Raw genomic sequence first — 20981 nt, 5'->3', positions numbered from 1 at the left:
GGAAATGTTCCAGAGGGATCTTATATAGCGAATCTCTTCTCATAAATATCTGGGCAATGAACTGCACACCATCTGTGTTGTATTTCTATAGGGATGACAAACTGACAGAACAGAATTCTCCAGAGTCATAAATCTTTCAGAGTGGGGCTCAAATAGAATGAATTCATTTGTCAGAATAGTCTTGGTAGCAGAATAAGAATACTGACAATAAAAGCTTTGGTGAAGATGCCTTTAGTAAATACATAACTAGATATCAGATGTAACTAGATTACTAAGACTCTATTTAGATTCATCACACAAGTAAGGCCAGCTTATCTAAATAATAAGAGAGCTGAAGTAAAACATACAAAGATTTCCACAGTGACTAGCTGAGAAGATTGGATTTCTGATTCAAAAAGGAACTGAACCATCTTGGACTCGACATTCAGACTGCTAAAACTATCACAGTTCAAAGATCACAATTAAAAAAACAAATCTTGATATTATACATTTAAGACAGCATGTGTAATCATGATTTTGACATTTCTTGGTCTGTAGTATTTAAGGGCGCTCGTCCACATAATTGGCATTTACCTGCTAAAAACATTCCTGGCTTAATTTTCCTTTCTTAGTTTATGACAACTAATTCAGTAACATGGACGAGATTTACCATGTAATGGCTAATTATGCTATAACTAGTAAAATATGCTAGGGGCTGTTCTCATCAGTCTGTGTCTTGAGGCAGACCTCTAAACCTGGCTTTCCAGGAGTCTGAACAGACATGAGCCCAGTTCAATAAACCATTCTGTGATGACTGTTCTGGGGCCAGCAATATTATTGTTTTCTTGTCACTTACCCTGTTAGGAATAGAGGAGGCCATGCCTCAGCAAGCAGCCCACAGAGGCAATTCCTCATTCCTGCATTACTTTCCGGTATGCCAAAGGCCTATTCCATGATTAATTACCCAGAGCTGCCCAACTCATACCACATACACCCAATGCTATATGCTAGGGTTCTCTCCCAGAATTGGCAAAAGCCTGCTTAGCTGTGACTTGCACTTGGCAAGTCATGGACTTTATTTTCTCTGTTCATCAGTCAGCCACCCCCCACATTTCTGAGGTCCCAGGAACATTTCAATTGCAAAATTCCCTGCCAGTCCCCCCTCTGCCCAGGTGTGGGGCTGCGGGGGACCCCCTGCTCAGTGAGTGGCCTGCTCTCACCATCCAATATTTTGGGATGCCATAGGCCACATGCTAGGGTTTGCTCCCCGAATTTCAAACTGCCTGCCGCTGCTGAAGGTCAAGGAACATCTGCACCACATAGTTCCACACCCCCCCCCCCACCCCGACCACCACCACTGGTGGTGTGGGGCAGGGACCCCTGGCTGGCAGTGACTGGCCTTCTCACCATCCACTGTTTCAGGGCAGCCAACACCAAGACTACCAGCTATGGTTCATGAGGCTGCAGTTTGTTCCTTTAATTCCCAGCTCCTTATTCCTGGTTTTTCAAAGCTAACCTATACTCAATAAAAGCCTCTTATTAATAAATTATACATTTTAAAGAGAGGCAATTTCATTAGCAATTCATATTTACCAAATAATATGTAAATTAATATGCTGCATCCTGCATGTACCCCCTACGCACCGCCAATGTCTTGACAAGATGTTAAAGATATGCTTTAAAAAACTGTGTTTCTGTGTCTTTTTGCTGAAGAAAAGTGCTGACTGACTTCCCATCCCTGCGCTATGGTCGAAACATTTCGACTAGCCTCATTTTGTTTCAAGGCTTTTTCAATGCCCTTTGTTTCATTTCCATTTTGCTGTTTCAACCTTGAAATGAGTTGATACAATGTTGAAAAGAAATGGCCAGTGAAATTTCACACACACCTACTGTTTATCTCATGATACTTTTAAAATTTATTGTGAGATAAAGGACGTGGATATCCAAATGACCGTGCTTTGTCCCTGGATAAAATGGCTTATCCTTGGAAAAAATGCAATGGCTGTTTGGCTATACGGCAGAATTCTGTCCCTTACATTTTTCAAATTTCTCTAAGCCACCTTCTATATCCATTCATTCAGTCCTGCTGCTGAGAAAGTAGATTTCCTCCTTGGGCTAGGGACAGACATTACGCATAAACTGGTTTAAGTGATCAGTGACTTGTTTAAACCTGTAACAGAACAGATATTCAGTGCATATAAACCAGTTGGAAAATAGCTGAAACTGGTTTGAGATAAACCTGGTTGAACGTAGTATCAGACTTAGCTGATTTGGTTCAAACCGGTTTATGCAATATCTGTCTCAGAGCCCTTGCTGGTTTAAGTTAAATTAGAGTCCCCCAGCATCCTGGCATGTTCTCTGGGCTGGGCAGGGCTCTCTGCTCCATAACAGGGCTGGCCCCTCCCCCCCGTTGCCTGGCTGCAGACACAGACTTGCGGGCACAGCAGCAGGGTCTGCCAGCTTCCCTATGTCCCCCCTCCCCCCACCTCACCACTCACTGCTTAAGCAGAGATCCCTTCCTCCTCTCTGCCACAGCAGGGACTGTAGCCAGCTTGTGGTATGCTAGCTAATGCCAAGAGGTGTCTGTGTGTTCATCTCTCTTTCTGCAATTTCACTGGAGCAGGCTGGCAGAACATATATAAATAACATATAATATATAATATATATAACATATAATATATAATATATAAATAACATATATAAATAGTGACTCCTTAGGGCTTCTGGAGCTAATCAACAGGTCAGCCTGTAAACTGTTTAAGAAGTTTGAAGTAATGTGGAGAGAGGCTATTGTTTTGCTAATCAGGGGATAAAGCCAGCCCCCCAGCTGGCTTGCTCACCTGTCAGTTTGCCGCAGACAGTATAAGGAAGCAGGGAGGGAGATAGAAAAGCTCCATATTATCAAACAGATGAATGCACTGCACACACCTTCTTGCCTCAGAGTGCTAGCAGGGGGCTGGGGGCTGGCAACATTCCCGCCCCTTGAGCAGCCAGCAGGGAAAAGCCTGGGACCCTGCAGGCAGACCTCCCTAATAAGAGAGTCCTACCAGGGCATGGCCACACCCCCTCAGCTCAGCTCCCTGCAGAGGGGAGGGGAGGGCTTCTCTAGGCCCCCCCCAGCTTCTACCCTGAGCCACTGCAGGCATGTGCTTGAATTTCCTCAGTCTAGAGAGAATGTCAGTCCAGTTTCAAATCAGTTCAGCCAAGCCAGGTTAAACTAACCTGCAAATCAATTCAGGCTCAGGCTTTTTTAATGTCTGTCCCTAGCCTTACAGATTAATTCAAAGGATCCTAACTTTAAGCATCACTGTTAATGAACTCAAGTTTACCCACTTAGTGGAACTCCAACCTTATTTAAGAGAAACAGCTTAAGAAGCTAAAAGGACTGCTTATTTTCAACGTACATTTACTTCAGTGCTTGGCTTCTGCTTAAACTGCTAGCAAAGATAACACCTGTAACACAAATGGTTGTCAAGCATAAAGCAGGCCTGGCCTACCAATTCACTTACCCCACTGGAGCGTCATCACGTACTAATAACTGTCAGTTATTCTCATCTGGGACTAGACTCAAATGGCAACTTCACAGTTGTAAAAAAAGAAATGCTCTTTATTTGCTTGGGTACCAATGGAATAGAGTGATTTTTTAAAATTAATTGTGATGGCCAGAACCAGAGAGATTAATAAGCAATAAATATGTGCTTCTTGGAGGCATTTAGTATTTTGCGTAATAGGCAATATTAGCTAATATAAAGTTTGTAAGCTAGTAACCCGCAAATGTAACTTGTGTGTCATAAGTTCAACAAAATAATAAAACTAACTGTTTGTATTAATTGTGGAACTGACTGGGCCCCAAAGGTGAAGCTATAGCTGCAAAATTAGCTGATCTAACGGTTTTTACTCAGGGTTCAGCCTTGACAATAAAAACTGGATCCAACTGCCTGGCACACCCAACATATTCCAGGAAAGCACATCCCAAGAAAGCATATTCAGAAAAACCTAAAAGGGTTGAGTTTAGTAATGTTAATTTCAAACCTAAAAATGCTGCTTTGTAATTTGTTTATTGGATAAACCCGAGTCTGGGTAGTAACCTTTTATGATAATTTTTAACACCTTTCAGTCCCATAGGGTAACAGCTATAGGGCAAAATTGTGAGTGGCTCTAAAGCCAACTGAGTAGCATAAGACTAGGTATAAAAAGTGCATGCATCCAGTGACCAGCAGGAAGGAGGAAACAGAACAAAGGCATTCGAGAATGCCTGAGGGCCAAAAGGGAAGTGTACACCTGGTGGAAGGGAAGGGCTATCACCAAGGAGGAATACTCCTCCTTGGCCCATGAGTGCAGGAGGTCTATTAGGAAGGCCAAGGTGGGGGTGGAGCTCAGGCTAGCGACCAGGATTAAAGGACAAGAAAAAGTCCTTCTTCAAATACATTGGGAGTAAGAAGAGGGGCACCGGGTAATGTAGGGCCTCTGCTAGACTCAAATGGTAATCCTGTGGCTACACCAGACGAGAAAGCCGAAATTTTTAACAAGTACTTTGCCTCTGTCTTCTTGGACAGGGACCAGGACAGCTCTCCCACCACAAACAGGGGCAATCTTGGCAACAGCACTGCCGGGCCTCAGGTCTGTACAGAAGTAGTTAGGGATATTCTGGAAGGGTTGGATGTTTTTAAATCTGCAGGCCCTGATGCCCTCCACCCATGGGTGTTGAGAGAGCTGGCGGGGGTCATTGCTGTGCCCTTGGCCCGGCTGTATGAGCGATCATGGTCCACGGGCCAGGTGCCCGGAGATTGGAAACTAGCTAATGTGGTCCCCATTTATAAGAAAGGGAGAAAGGAGGACCCAGGAAACTATAGGCCCATAAGCCTCACATCGGTATTGGGGAACATCCTTGAAAGAATTATCAAGGATCATATCTGTGAGGGGCCAGAAGGGGAGATCATGCCCAGGGGAAATCAACAATGGTTCATCAAAGGCAGGTCCTGCCAGACCAAACTGATGGCCTTTAACGACCAGGTAACTAAATCCTTGGAGGATGGTGTCACTGTGGACATAGTCTTTCTGGACTTTAAGGTGGCCTTTGACACTGTCTCTCACCCCATTCTCATTAATAAATTGAGTAACTGTGGCATTGAGCTGTGGGGTCCCCCAGGGCTCAGTCCTGGGGCCTACACTGTTCAATATCTTCATCAGCGACTTGGACGAGGGGGTGGAAAACATATTGTCCAAGTTTGCCGATGACACCAAGATGTGGGGAGAGTTAGGCATGCTCGAAGGGAGAGAGAGGCTGCAATTAGATTTAGACAGACTACAGAAGTGGGTGGATGGTAATAGGATGGGGTTCAATGTAGATAAATGCAGGGTGCTGCACTTGTGGAGAAGGAATCCACAGCATACATACAAGCTGGGGAGCTCCCCGCTTGTGAGCACAGAGGCGGAAAGGGATCTTGGAGTCATTACTGACTCCAAGATGAACATGAGCCACCAATGCCAGACCGCAGCCAGCAAAGCCAACCACACCTTATCGTGCATCCAAAGATGCACCTCAAGCCAGTCCAGAGAGGTGATATTGGTCAGGCCACATTTGGAGTACTGCATCAAGTTCTGGGTACTGCACTTTAAGAAGGATGCCTGCCTTGAGAGGGTTCAGAGGAGGGCCACCCACTTGGTTGGAGGGCAACAGGGCAGGCCCTGTGAGGAGAGGCTGAGGGACCTGAACCTGTTCAGCCTCAGCAAGCGGAGGCTAAGGGGGGATTTGGTGGCTGCCTACAAACTCATTAGGTAAGATGAGCAGCAAATAGGAAGGGCCCTATTCCCCCCAGAAGCACAATGGCCAGAAGCTCCTGGAGAATAGGTTCAGGTTAGAGATTAGGAGGCATTATTTCACTGTTCGGGTGGTTAGGATCTGGAACCAACTTCCTAGGGAAGTGGTCCTCGCTCCTACCTTGGGTAAATACAAAAAGAAGTTGGACGAACACCTGTCTAGGGTCATGTGATCCCAGCGTGTGCTCCAGCTAGTGGCGGGGGGTCAGACTAGATGATCTGTTCAGGTCCCTTCTGACCCCAAACTACTATGAAACTATGAACTACTAAGAACGGTCATTGCTATTCCAAGCCCAGACTCCGGACTCCTGGTGTGAGTGAAGATTGGATCCTGATCAAGAGAGCTTCCCTGGTAATCCCTCCAACCGTGTCAATTGTGGATGCCTGACTTCACTGGAATCACTTGGCGTGCACCTGGCATCGAGGGACTATCAATAAGTTGCCAACCCATGTCTGCCTATCTGTTGTTTTGAACAGCCCAGTGGCTGATACCCTTGCAGTGCCCAGCTGGCCTGCAACAGAATTGATTCATCTGTCTGTTATTATCTGTTGTTATTATTTATCATTAGCTCTTTAATACTGCATTATCTGCTTATCACATTTATCTTTCTGTTAACTGTTGTGTGTGTAAGCTATAATAAATTTGCCTTTGCTTCACTCCCAACTCTGCCGCCTCAATCCCGAACCAAACAGCCCAGTAGCTGATAAAGTTGCAGCACCCAGTCAGCCTACAACTAAATTGATACACTCACAGTGCCCAGCTGGCCTGTGGCATATGTGACACATTAATACAGTATTTTCAACCATCCAAAAAAACCAGAACACATAACACAGGAAAGCACCAAAATAAAGTACCACCTCTAGAGATGATGATGGGTTTAGGTCATAGCTGGGCAAAATAGTGGATCTGGCCAGCAGCTGGAGTCCATTTCCCAGCAGCCCCTGCCCCCATTGCTGTGGCCAGTTTCCATGGAAACCCCAGAAATGTGAGCAGTGGATCATGGCTCTGGCCCAGTTCTGGACCATGCTGTCATCCCTGCAAAATCCCAGCCCCAGCCCTGGAACAGCTCCCTGCTGATTCAATCTTTGCAGGTTAGTCTATCTGGCTAGGCTGAATCAGTTTGTAACCACATATATATCCCAGACACACAGGCATATGCCTGCAGTGGCCCAGGCTAGAAGTCGGGGGGCGCTAGAGCAGCCCTCCCTTCTCTTCCACCAGGCCAAGCTCAGGAGGGCATGGCCAGGCCCTGGCAGGTTTAGGGAGGGGTTTCCTCCCGCATTTATCAGCTCTGTTATCAGCATTTATCACCCCATCAGAATACAAACAGCCTCTCTCCTTAGTTCAAGCTCTTCTTAAGAAAAGAAGGAATGGAGGGACATTACCAGCTGAGCTGTTGATTAGCTCCAAAAAGCCCTAAGCCAACACTGCTGTCTGCCACAGCAGGGACCATAGTCAGCATGTGGTCTGCTAGCTAATGCTGATGTGTCTGTGTAAGGCAGAGGAGACATGGGATCCCTGCTCAGCAGGGAGTGGTGAGAGGAGGGGGATCAGGCAGGAAGTAGAGGGGAGGGGCCAGCCCTGCTGTGGAGCAGAACCCTGCCCAGCCCAAAGAGTATGCTGGGATGCTGGGGGAGTCTGATTTAACTTAAACCAGCAAAGTCATCTGGGACAGATATTGCATAAACCTGTTTGATCCAAGTCAGTTAAGTCTGATACTACATTCAACCAGGTTTATCTCAAACCAGTTTCCGCCATTTTCAAACTGGTTTAGGTGCACTGAGCATCTGTTCTGCTACAAGTTTAAACCAGTTTCTGATCACTTCAACTGGTTTATGTGTAATATCTGTGCTTAGCCACACAGGCTTGTCTGAGGCCAAGTGAAGGGAGAGATGCCCTGCTCAGGGGACAGATTCAGAAGGTCAGGACAGATGGAGGCCACCCCATGATGAGCAGGGTTTCAGGGTCTCATCTAGACAGCATCCAGGTCTCTGAGGGCAGCCTTCCTAACATATATAAATAGTTCAACAAAGTATGACAGGCAGGATCAGGAGTGTGCTCCAAGATCAGGTGAATCAGTGGGGAAAGATTAGTTTAGGTACCGGGGTGCCATGGCAGTGCTCTGAGGCAAGTCCTATTAAATGCAGCTCTCAATGAATTTTACTTCATATGATTTTATGCATCCAACATCCTTTTAAATATTATACGTACAGATAAATATTCATTATATGAAATATCTAGCTTTCTGAGGCAACTTATACAAGATGACTTTATAGATAAACATGACCATGCATATTGTACCCTGTGCAAATTATTCAAATTGTCTCTCCTCTTTGTTAGAGGAAAGAAATTCCAATGACCTCCCGAAAGCAGAGACAGACTCTAATGTCTGTATTATACCCATAACAAAGAGAGCTTTGTTCAATCAGGAATGACCCTGTCATTTACTAGAAGGCATCTTGATATTACTGGAGTGCTGTTCCACAGATTTCTTTAAATTCAAGTCACATAGATAAAAGCTCTATATGATTATCATTAAAGATATAATTTTTGTCAGTATTTGTCTTACTCACTGACCTTTTTATCCAAACAACCCAAAAAATGCAAATACATTCCTTACATGTAATCTGTGTGCATCTCTTCAAGAATAGAATAAGGAAAGAATAGCTGGAATAGGCTACATCATCTAAACTAGGATAGCTACCTAGATTTATTAGCACTGAAGGCTCCCCACCCCGCACACCCCAAGCTTCTGAAAATTAAACAAGGCAGTTTTAATGTACTGAAAAAAAGTAGTTTTAAAATCCTTTTTCATGTGCTTACTTGCACAGATGAAGCTATGGAAAACCAATACTTCAAATTTTGTTTTATTGTAATTCAAGAATTTTTAATAATCTTTCATTTAAATATAAGAAAGGAGTTATCTCTTACACTAGCCTACAACAAACCCCACCAGTTTTAAGCCATTATATTTTTTTTCCAGACAAGAAATAATAAAATGATAATAGTTTAGATATTTCCCAGTGTATTTTTCCCTCTCATTCCTAAATCCTCAAGGTCCCTCAACCTTTTTAGACTTAAGGCACCCTTCACAAATGCAAACTCTTAGCTTTTATTTAGAGTATTGAAAAATAATACAGCAATTCTTCTGTGACCAGGAACTTAAAGCCCACAATAGATTAGAAATGTTTCTGACTCTATGGATTCCTATTTGAAATTGCTGGGTTTATCTTGTGAATCACATGTAGCAACACCTAGGTATTAATTCAGACCAAACATTAAGTCATTGTGGCTGATTCTGAAGCACTTAGGATGAGTAGAACCTTACCGTTGGAACTGTCTGAAATAAAGATATCACAATGTATCTTACATGACTTTGGGCATGAAACTTAAATGAACCATAACACTTATCAAATGGTTTCAAACCTGCATATAACATCATAATTTAAAATAAATGGCAGGGGTGGGGGAAGCAGATTCTGCATCTACACATTTCTTTGAGGTAAATTAATTTAAACAGTGAAGTATGAAAAAACATTCTGAACAAGTAGTTAGCATAGTTAGACATGATATTTCAAATCACCTTATCCATACCCTCATACATGACCAAGGAGTTGCACGTGATTTCAAATCACTTTCCCCATATCCTCATACCTAGGAAACATTTTAAGCAAAGATTTAGGAACTGATTTCTTAATATAAAAGATCTTTACATCAGCCCCTCCCAGATCTGAACTTCCTTCTACAGGGAATATGAAAGCAAAGGACAAAAGGTTACAAACAAATCTGTCTTGATCCCCTGGAGTGATACCTCAGACTTTGACTTGGTTCCCAAGCCTTGATTTTGGTGCCTCCCTCCCCCAACAGGTTATACAGTCTCTTGAGTAAGGCACAGTCTCTCAAATGAGACTCTTCTGTTTTGCAGAAAGTAATGTGTTTAAGGTTGCTAAAGTGAGGGGACCATCAGGGCCTTAAATGGATAGCATGTATCATTCCTTCAGTGTGCTCATTTTCAAATAAAATTAGGGAAAGGAGCAATAAAACTTTGAGTTACACAGAGTAACACAGACCTGTGTCCACACATATGTTCAGTAACCAGGTTGCGGGCAATGCATGAGCTATAGTGATGCAATACCATTAATATAGCCTAAGAATATAGCATGTGTCTTTGTCTGTATACATGCATATTCCGTATAAGAATTACAGCCTGGTGTTTTAAAGTACAAGGAACTCCCTGGCGAAAAAACCCCTAGAATTATAATACAAATGTAGCTTGAATATTTGGTCAGTAATATCAAATAGACTTTGCAATATGTGTACCCATTTTAAACTCAGCAGCCACTCCCCCCACTTTTTTTTTAATTTGAGATCTGTCTGCATAGACTGGTTTCTTTCAAGAGAGTCAAGAATGTTTTTTTCACGTCTCCTAATTACTTCCTTTCAAACACAATTTAAGTTTCTGTAGTCAGGTGTCAGCACATACGGGAACATACAGTAACGTCACTGTGCTGTTGACCTAAAAGATACTGTAACAAAATGGAATGCTACACAATGAGTATCCAGGAGAAAATAAACAGTGATTCAACGGACTAAAGAAAACATTGACAAGAGTCAGTTTTCAGAGGGTAAATATGAAACCGTTGCTCAATCTGGGCTAGTTAAACATACTCTTCAGTTAAATTTAAAAATATGTAAAGATAAATTATGATTATTTTATTTATTGCATTTTTTGGCTTAAACTGTTTAATGAAAACAAATAACATTGGATTAAAAACATTTTGAAAATGTTAACCCACACTTTCAAACCAAACATGCAGGTGATGCTAACTGCCCAGAAATACTTATTACCATGTTGGAACTTTTTTTTTTCAAGTTCTTCTGAACTTCAAGGCTAAGTAGTCATTCAAAAAGCCCGAGCCTAAATTGAGTCAGTATTTGCAGGTAGTCTAACCTGCATTGACTGAACCAGCAAGCAAGTGAACAGACATTAACTTTTGATTCTGGAAATGCAGGCACATGCCTTCAGTGGTTCAGGCAAACCTACTGCACTTTCCCAGCCACTGGGGCTGGGGTGTTGCTTGACGCAGCCCAGGAGCAATGGCCAGATTGGGGGGAGGGAGGGGAGAAAAATGGCCCAAACCCAGGTGGGGACATGCACAGAGGGATCACAACAGTGGCAGCTCCATCCTGGATGTGAGCCCCGCTGAGCAGAGGGACCCAGGCTGGGGGGAAGGGGAGGATGGAGAGGGGCTCAAGTATGTTGGTGCTAGCCCAACTGAGCCAAGCCGAGTATGCAGCCCAGGGAGCAGCTCCTGCCTGGCGGCCCCTTCCACCTGCTACAGAGTGGCACCCAGGCTGGCCCTGATCCCTGCAGCGGTGCACATGGTGGAGCTTGCCCCCTCAGCCCCAAGTGCTGTTATCTGTATCCCCTGAGCCACTGGGTGTTGAGTTGAGTGTGTACTGCTGACTCTTCCCCTACCCACCGCTGCCAATGGTGGTGCAGCACAGCTCTGTATACCAGCTGCCAGGCACAGGGTTCTACCCCTAGGGTTTCCCCACCTCTGTAACCATCAGGGAGACCTGCCTTGGCTGTACTGGTAGGCACTGCCTGTGCAACCAAACTGCAGTTGGCTGCCAGGCAGGCAGATGGCAGCGGTGGTAGCAAGGAAGCCATAGGGGTAATGCCCCGCACTTAGTACACAGGGCTGTGCTGCACCCATGGCTTCCCTGCCACTGCCATCTGCCTGCCCGGTGGCCTACTGCAGTTTGGCGGTGAAAGCATATTGCCTACCAATATGGCCAGCATGTGGCCCCCCTGACAGCAGCGGTGGTGGGGAAGCCATAGTGGTAGAACTCTATGCCTGGCACCTGGTACACAGGGCTGTGCTGCACCACTGCCACTGAGCAGGGGAAGAATCAGCAGTATGCTCCCAGCTCGGCACCCCGTGGCCCATGGGATGCAGGTAACAGTGCTTGGGGCTGAGGAGTGAGCCTGTGCCACACGTGCCGCTGCAAGGGCCGAGGCTGGCCTGGGCACTGCTCTCCAGTGGGTAGAAAGGGCCACCGGGCAGAAGCTGCTCCCTCAGTTGCATACTCAGCTTGGCTCTGCCCCAGGATAGCACCGACATACTCAAGCCTCTTCCCTGCCCCCCTCCAACTTGGATTCCTCTGCTCGATGGGGCTCACATCCAGGATGGAGTCGTTGCCACCACAATCCCTCTGTGCATGTCCCCACCTGGGCTTGGGGCCATTTCATTCTCCTCTCTGTCCCTGTTCTGGCCTTTGATCCTGGGCTGCCCCATGTGAAACCCCAGCCCCGGCAGCTGGGAAGGCAAAGTGGGATCACCTCCTGGCTGGGAGGGAGGCTCTGGGGATCCCAGGCTGTGCTGAGCGACAAGCAGTGGGCAAAAGCCAGGCAGACCTTGGCTCAGGTCCATGCCAGTAGGACAGGAGAGAGAGTGGGGAATTAAACCCCATTCTGTCCCCTGTTAGCTTGAGACTGCTTCAGGGGCTGTCCATGCCCCACCACCGCAACACTGACAAGGGGGTTAAATGCCTGACAGCAGCTGCTCTGCCCCAGCCAAGTAGACCCCAGCTCAGGACCCCGAGGGGAGGGAAGGGGGAATAAACCCCCTCGCTGCCTCCTTTGCCTCAGGGGGCCATGCCGGGCTGGTGTCTGGCCATGCCCTCATCCCTGCTCTGGCAAGACAGCAGAAGGGCAAGGACAGCCCTGTTCTCTGGAGCAGACAGCACACCCCAGTCCAGGGCTAAAAAGCATGCTGGGATGCTGGGGGACTGTGATTTAACTTGAACCAGGAAGGGGTTTGGGGCATAAGTTCCATAAACCAGTCTGACCTAAAATCAGTTAAGTTTGATACTAAGTTCAGCCACATTTATCTTTAACCCATTTCAGCCATTTTGAAACTGGTTTATGTGCACTGAGCTTCTGTTCTGTTATAGATGTAAACCGGTTTCTGATCACTTAAACCAGTTTGTATGTAATTTCTGTCCCTAGCTCAACTGAACAGTTAAAGAGCATATTTTAGTATACCTCTGAAAATAGTTGGTAAACCTTCAGGTTCACAGATTTGCTAGTCATACCTAATAGGGTAGTCAAAGCAAACCTCAGATAAGTATACCGTAGGAACGTATTATTTTAACATATTTGCAAAACCTAGCATGTTTACAATCCTGGTGAATTTGCTAAATTTATAGATACCCACCCCTTTCTGTTCTCCATTGCCAAACTCCTTTATATACAAAAAATGCTCAAAATGCTTAATTAACTGATGCTTAATTCATTATGAAGGCTTGTTATGAAGTCCAAACAATTATCAGGACATAATGAGACCAGCTCTTTATCATGTCTCTTCCCTTTTTACCCACACACTCCAGGTCACAAAAGAAAACAATTCTTCTACAGTCTATTTTGGAGGTATGATGGCAAGAAAATCTTTGGGAAATCTAACAAGCATAAAGATCTCTCTCAGAAAAAAGACCTGTTTAAGCCACACTCTGATGCCTGCAAAATGTTGATAGGACTGTGATGATTCAAACTCAGGCTTTCCAAGTATTTACAGAAATATGAACCAAATCATGGGGCTCCTTTCATCAAGGGATAGGGATCCCTATTTAATAGGGATTAAAAGAAGAAAATTTGTGACAGGTAAAATCCATTTATAAAAGGTAGAGTGACAAATAAGAGACAATTATTTAGAGGTTGAAAGCAGTAGGCTCAATCTGTGTGTTTGCCAGAGCTGACTAACTTGATTTCGTTTTAAGAGAAGATGACAAGCTGAGTTGATGAGGGGAGAACAGGATATTGTGTCCAGTTTGGGTACTGCACTTCAAGAAAGATATGGAACAATCAGAAAGAATCTAGCAAAAAGCAATAAAAACGAGGCCTGGGAAAACACAATTCATGAAGAAAAGCTAAACAAGGATTATTTAGTTTGGGGAGAGAACTGAGGGGAGATTTGATAACAAATATCAAATATCTGAAGGATGGTTATATGGAGGATTAAGATATCCTGTTCTCTGCAGCCAGAGACCAGGCTAAGGAGTAACGGTTTCAAATTGCAGCAAGAGAGCTATAGGTTGTACATTAGAACTTTCTTACTATAGAGCCTCTACACATGCAGGTATAGGTGCAATCAAATCTGATGCACCATCCATACAATCACGCCTCCTGCCATGCTACACATGCCTTATTGCTGGTGCAAGGCGAGCCCAGGGAGGCTATGAATACCCATTCTTGAATATTTTTAAAAGCAGGTTAGACAGAAACATGATTAGGATGGTCAAGGATGATCCTGCCTTGAGCAGGGGAGTTGGACTAGATGGCTTCCTGAGTCCCTTCCAGCTATATTTTTTTGTTTGAATTCCCTCCCATATTTCCATTATTTACTCACTTCCAACTGTAAACTCCATGATGCTTTAAGTTTTCTAGTTCTCTAGAATTCAAAATGTATGGCATTGTATACAACAGCCCTCTTCTTAAAAACAATGGAAAGAGAAACCTGTTTATATTATTTCTGAAAGAAGTTACCCTGGCAGGAAAAATGCAAACACTGTGATCTCATTTGAAATGCCATATGTGAGAGATCTAAGGCTCTTATCCTGCAGACTGACACAAGTTTATGCACTGCAAATAGTTTAACTAAAGTCACTGAAAAGCCAGATGAAACAAAAGACTTGAAGGACATCTGGTGAGATTATTTTTTTACTTCTCTTTTCAAACACTGTGACCTTTCAGAGCGAGAAAGAAGCCATTTCGCTTTCCTTACCACTTTATCTTAGTATATATATTATCCAAATATGTTTACCTGTAAAGAAACACTACAGTCCAAATTTTAAGTCTGAGCTAGTATGAGTGAGTGAATGTCATAAATTCTGAAAGATACAAAATAACCTCCACTCACATTGAATTTAACGGGTTTAGACGAGGTCCATATTTCTTAAATCTGGGCCTCAAATAGGATTAACATTATTTAGACGAGTGCCTTTCATGATTTCTTTTTAACTTTCTTATACTAATCACTTCATTACTATGTTACTCACTGCAGTATTAAATTTAAGTAGATTTAAAAAGTTTTAAATTTTATTTCTAGTATTTGCAATTACTGTAAGATTCTTAAAAGTTGAAGTTTGATATAAAGAGATTCATAGTACAGTTGGACTTTGGTAAGGAGAATTGAGAATCAAATACTAAAACTGGTCTGGATGAAACCCAGGTTTAAGGATATGGTGCTGAGTCAGGAACAGAAAGTGAAGAGACAGTGACTGAATTTCCAAACGTCATTCAGAAGAGCACATTCAGCAAATTTTTGAGCTAGGTACAAAGGGAATGGGTAATTAGCTCTAATTTCAAGTTGCACAATGAAGCTAATACCGCTTGCATATGAGAGTGTCTATACATGTGCTTCAATGAGTTCTAATTGGAATGTGTCAGAGCAGACTCTGCTCTGTGTACTAATTAGAATGCTCTAGTATCACCTTAGCATCACAGGCATAAGCCCCCTTGGGTTTAAAAAGGGCTGCTGCGGTACTTGAACTAAAGCTTGTCAAATGAGCTTTAGTTAGTGGCCTGCGGCCATTTATAAATGTGGGAGGCTTAATACATGTGAAGCTTCTGCGTTATCATTAGAATGGCTCTCCAAGAACCGTCGTAATTAAAACTCTCCCCCCCCCACCCCGAGCACATGTATAGGCACCTTAAGTATTCAAATTCATATTGTAAATGCACATAAAGCCTCCCCCTAAACTATGTAAGTAGTGAAGAAGAAAGAAAGGTATTGTTTAAATGCAAAAACAAGATAGCAATTTATACATTTCCAAGTCTATAGTAAATACATTAATCATCTTTCCTGTTGGTGGTCTCAGAATACAAAAAGACAAATCCTCTGCTGATTTAATTATACTCTAAGAAGTACTGAGATTGAATAGATATTAACAAGCACAAAATTTGACCCAACAACTGAAGAATTAACAGACAGTTTTATACACAAGTACATTTGTATGTGCGCTATACAAAAGGATATCATTCCTTAAGTACCCATTAGTTCCAGGACAAACAGTTTGCTGAAAATGCACAGAATTCTCTGGTTTTGGTTGCCTTAAATGGTATATTTTGCATAACATATTTCTAAGCATATGAAGTTTTTCTTCCATTCAAAAATAATTTAATACCTTAATGTAAAGATTAATCTGTATTTTACCATGTACAAAAATTATTTCTTTTAAGTTAAAATTTTGCATTTGTTTAGCAGCACACTTTGCCCCACACAAAGCTGTATTTAAAACCTAAACTGTTACAACTGAGGGAACAATAAATCCTGCTAATATACCAAAACACTACGTTATCTAATATAAAAGTCATCATCTCAACTTCTGTTTCTAATCAATAGAAAAAAAATAGTGTTGTTGTTAATTATTTAAAAAGGCACTGAATTAAAATGAAAGACAATAAAGTATAATTTGATATGTTCTTTTCCTAACACACAAACATCAAATGTTTCATGATTGTAACTGGAAGCTATTTGGTTCTGCAAATGGCTAGTTCTTGTCCCAAAACCAAATAAAGATGCTTCCTGCTAAAGGCCATTTCTACAGGAGAATCCCCAGTCTCCTGTTAGAAACTAGATATACATATGTGTCCATTCAATTTCTCCCGACAGAAATGTGCCTCCACATGTAAGAAACTCCTTTGCAAGAATGAACACCTTATGCTGCTAGACTCCTCCAGGAGCAGAGGATCATGGAGACTGGGAGGAGAGAGCAGCTGGGCAATGCTCCCTGTGCTTCCCCAGACCAGAGTGAGCCAGGTCTGAAAAGGGTGCAGGGAGTTTTCCCCTACTTCTGCATTTGCCCTTAGGGACTGGGAGGAATGGAGCTGCTGCTGCTCCTCCCCATGTCTTCCCCAGGCCATGATCACCCCAGTCCAGGGAAGGCACAATGATCATGGGAAAGGGGGGGCGGAGGGGCTGCAGGCTGAATGCCTGTACTGGTCTTTTTCCTTAAAAGATTTCTAGTGGTGGAAACTTCTAAAAAATGTCCATCTCTAGAAGTGAACACCTGTTCATACCCAGTCATGGAATGCAATGCACAGAGCACTAATTTTTTCCTACCTGAGATGCCTCCTAGGCATAATTTAATGCCAATTTATATTTATATACAACTTTTTGAGAAGTTTCCACCATTAGAAATCTTTAACTATATATAGTTATTTACAATACACTTACTTTTTGCTTGCTTCACAGACATCAGAAATATTGGAGAAAAGGTGATGGCTTTCTGTTTTAGTCATTGTGAAACTCAGTTCTTTGGAATTTTTAAACATCCGGATCAGAATCTCCAAACTCAGCAAGTATGAATGTTCAGAAGATATTACTTCAAATATAGCCTGCATAGTAGGAAAAAAAATGCTCTCTGTCACCAGGTTTTTCAGGGAAGGTTTGCCTTGTAGATATGGAAGAAGAAGCAGCAGGTGCTACCCAGCCGGGGAAGGGTGGAGCACGAGATGGAGCTGGAAGTGACTCATAAAGGGGGCCCAGGGAGGGAGGGCAGCTCCCACCACTCTGTGCACTCCCAGGGGAGGCATGGGGGGACACCTGCCCCCCTGGATTTGCCCATGGGGCAAGGGCAGGATGGGGTTAGAGGTGGTGCCAGGTTCTTCCCGGCAGGTGCTATGGGTAAGGGCTGCACTCGGGTCAGGTGGCAGCAGTGCTGGGAGAGGGGGATTCATTGTAGCTCCCCGCTCCCAGCACCACTGCTGCCGTCCACCACGAGCACAGCCCTGGCCCAATCCCCCTCACTGGAAAGAGCCTGGCACCACCCCCTGCCACAGGTCCCCCTTACCGTGCACATAGATCTGGTGACCATGTGCCTCCTATGTATCCTCTGGGGGTTCATGCAGCAGCAGGACCCCCCCGCCCCAGGCCCCCTGGATGAGCTGCTTGTGGCTCCATCCCATGCCCCACCCTGCCCTGGCTGGGCAGCGCCTGCCCCTGCCACTGCCCCAGCCCCACTCCCTCCCTCACTGGGGACCTTGATCTGCCCCCGCCCCCCGACCCCTTCCCTCCCCCTGGCCCTTCCCTCTTTTGAGGATTCCAGCTTTTGTCTTAAGACTTGTTCTTGCTCCTTCTAAAAATCTCTGTGGCCTTTGCAATGCAGAGCTGCTGCCAATGTACCAAAAGACTGGAGGAGGTTTGTTCTCTCCTCCAGACAGCCACCTTGGGACTTACCTATAGAGCTAACCTATAGGGCTAACAGCCTATAGAGTTAACCTATAGAGCTAACAGCCAAAAAAGAGGGATGTGACCAGGGATATCAGAAGCCACATAAGAACTCCATTATACAACATATTACTTGAAAAAGCGCACGCTTTAAAGCAAGGAGACATACAAAGATAATGAATGATGTGCTAAATCCCTGCTTGCTTTAACATTTAGCCCTCAAAGTCTATGGAACATGGCCAAATCTTAGCTTTAGCCTCAATATTGCAGCACAGTTACCTGCTCATGAAGCTAATGTAGGGGGGGCAGAGAGGTGTCTGAACACATCATTCAGGCTTTGGTTTCTTTTGTCTGTTAGTAGTTTTCCAGCTGCACCCCAGGTACATTGCATTTCCCCCAGGTCCACCCACAAAGAAAGGATTTGCTGAAAAATAACTGTGGTGGTCCATGAGTAATTTGTTCCATAATTGCATTTTTGTACTGAAAGGAAACATAAATATGAGCCCTTGTCTTTACTACATTATTTGGAAGGTTCTTTGTTTCCAATTTTAATGAGTACCCTCATTGGCTTCTTTCAGTTTGAGAACAGCAAGGTCATGCTGATGGATTTGGGGGTGTGGGGGGTGGGCAGGAAATCAGACAATCATTTCGCTTTTAGTTGCTTGTGTGATAAATATGAAGTACAAATTGGATTAGGAATGAGTTAGAGTATTATTCCTCCTACTATAGCCCCAAAACACTTCAAAAGACTAAAACAACAAGTCAAGAAAATCTTGGATTGAGTAGACAGCAGTAACATGAAAACAGAGAAGGACTGTTTCTATTTACCAGTACCACTGTATATGCAAGTTAGAAGACTGTTTAACTGAATGACAGTCTGAAATGTAGTTATATATATTGCTTTGTATCAACATGAACAGATGTATGAAGCTTGATCACTGATGAATGCTTCAAGGAAATCTTAAGAAACCAGGTATATTCTGCAGTTGTGTGTGTGGTGTTGCTGAAATACATACATTCAAGGTTAGAATTTGATGGCAATTTGAAAGAAAAGGAAGAAAATGTACTAAAAGCTTTCCTTCTTAGATCAGCCTATTTATAGAACTATTTTCTCTGAGCAAAACATTCACAAAGGTTTAGCATAGTAACCTGAGTTACAGTAAGCAGTGCTTGTGAATATTTGTTATTTTATTCTTTTAAGCCTCACCTAAAGAAGTGGAAAATGAGTTTTCCCCAAATTTTCATAATGGTGATGAGTTAGTTTGTTACTTGAATTTCTATCCTGTTTAAAATAAACAACACACATGGAGAATGTCATACCAATGTCATGCACCAGCATCAATTCTTCCTATGATTTATTCTTTTTCCATTACTAGAACCTGCCTTCTGTTGGATAATAGCATTGGCCAATTTAAGATTTTAAACTTGAAAGACACCTCAAGGACTTGCTCTCTCTAAGGAAGTGCAAGTTGATGGGACTTCAGGGGGCCATCAATATGACTCCCAAGGGACTGAAGTAGAATAAAAGAAGGCTCGGTCTCCCTTCCCCCTACTTTGTCAAAAGTGAAAACAGACAAGAGGTACAGTGCAAGTGGCCATGAAAATGAAAACCAGCAAATGGATCCTGGGGTTTTTTTGGACAATTACATGTCTGTAGAGATGCTTGTTATTCATCAAGAAAACACTGATATCCTCCAGAAAGCAAATAAGAAACCCACAGTGATGGGTGAGTCAAAGGAGAAAATAGGCTTAATACTAATTTCCTATGATGACATTACAGAAAAATGACCCACATTCTCAACTAAAAGTGGGGAAGGGGTATCATATAAATAAACTAGTTGCAGCTAATTCTAGGCTTGCCATGGCAGAGAGAAGAACAGCTTTTGGGCTGACTGATGATGACCATTAAATGGCCACCCACCACTGAGAATTCACTGGAACACAGCATACCTCAACCAGCCAGAGCAGGCAGAGGGTCACAGGCTGCATATGCAGGATATCCAGAATGGTTTTGCAGCCCCTTGCTAAGGGAGAAAATTTAACCTAGTCTATTGGACAGCAGACAATAGAACTAGGATGCAATGAACAGTACAGGCAGGGAATAAACAAAATATCTAATTAAGGATACTGTATAATACTAAATAAGCAAGAATGGAGAATTCTTTAATGAGTACCTCTTGCCTCTTCCTTTCTTCCTGGCTGATTGTTTGAGACAATCCATTCCTTTTAACCTAAAAGATAAATTTTTTTTTTTTTAATATTTGCTTGTAAAGAACAATTTTTCTTTTAAAATTATACAGAATTATATCCAGAACAGTTCTAACAAACAATGATTCAAGTTTTGGGCTAGGCATTTAGTAGCCTCATTTTCATCCTAGTTGTTAGAAAATCTTGGCCACTTCAAAAACACAGCATTTGATTAAAAAATTAACAAAACAAAAATGAAACATACCATACTACCACCACCATACTACCACCACCAAAATAGTACACACACACATACCAATTTCCCCTTCTCCACCCCCACCACCGCCCCCCCTCCACCCCCCCCCCAAAAAGGCCATAGAACCCATGACATCAAATTTGACTGATAGGTAGACCCAAATATTTTTTAAGTTAAAATTTCACCCCACTACATGCACAAAGACTACTACAGCTAAGCCATATGGGCTAAGTACAGACATTCAAAAAGCCCAAGCCTGAATTGATTCAATCTTTGCAGGTTAGTTTAATCTGTGTAGACTGAACTAGCAAGAAAGTGAACAGACATTCACTTTTGATTCCAGAAATGTAGCCGCATGTCTGCAGTGGCTCAGGCTAGAAGCTGGGAGGGTGCTACAGTGAGCCCTCCCTTCCCTTCTGCAGTCGTTGGAAGGCTAGAGGGAAGCTGAGCTGAGGGGAGGGGGGGGGGAGGGGCATGACTAGGCCCCATCAGGCCTGAGTATGAT

At 43.4% G+C, this 20981-nt stretch overlaps 1 protein-coding gene across 2 annotated transcripts in view; it reads right to left on the bottom strand.

Moving 5' to 3' along the window:
- Positions 1-20981, bottom strand: part of ARHGEF26 (Rho guanine nucleotide exchange factor 26) — a 151506-nt gene that overhangs the window by 104610 nt on the left and 25915 nt on the right. For both annotated transcript variants that reach the window (XM_014602768.3, XM_059731049.1), the window contains 2 exons: positions 20208-20264; positions 17041-17201 (listed from right to left, as the gene is read on the bottom strand). In XM_014602768.3, coding sequence (XP_014458254.2) covers positions 17041-17201; positions 20208-20264 — 218 coding nt within the window. The remainder of the gene's footprint in view (positions 1-17040; positions 17202-20207; positions 20265-20981) is intronic.

This window comes from Alligator mississippiensis, chromosome 7, assembly GCF_030867095.1.
Source record: "Alligator mississippiensis isolate rAllMis1 chromosome 7, rAllMis1, whole genome shotgun sequence".
In the NCBI taxonomy this organism is placed as follows: Eukaryota; Metazoa; Chordata; order Crocodylia; family Alligatoridae; genus Alligator; species Alligator mississippiensis.
The sequence above is the reverse complement of the archived record's forward strand: the minus strand, read 5'-3'. Positions and strand labels throughout refer to the sequence as shown.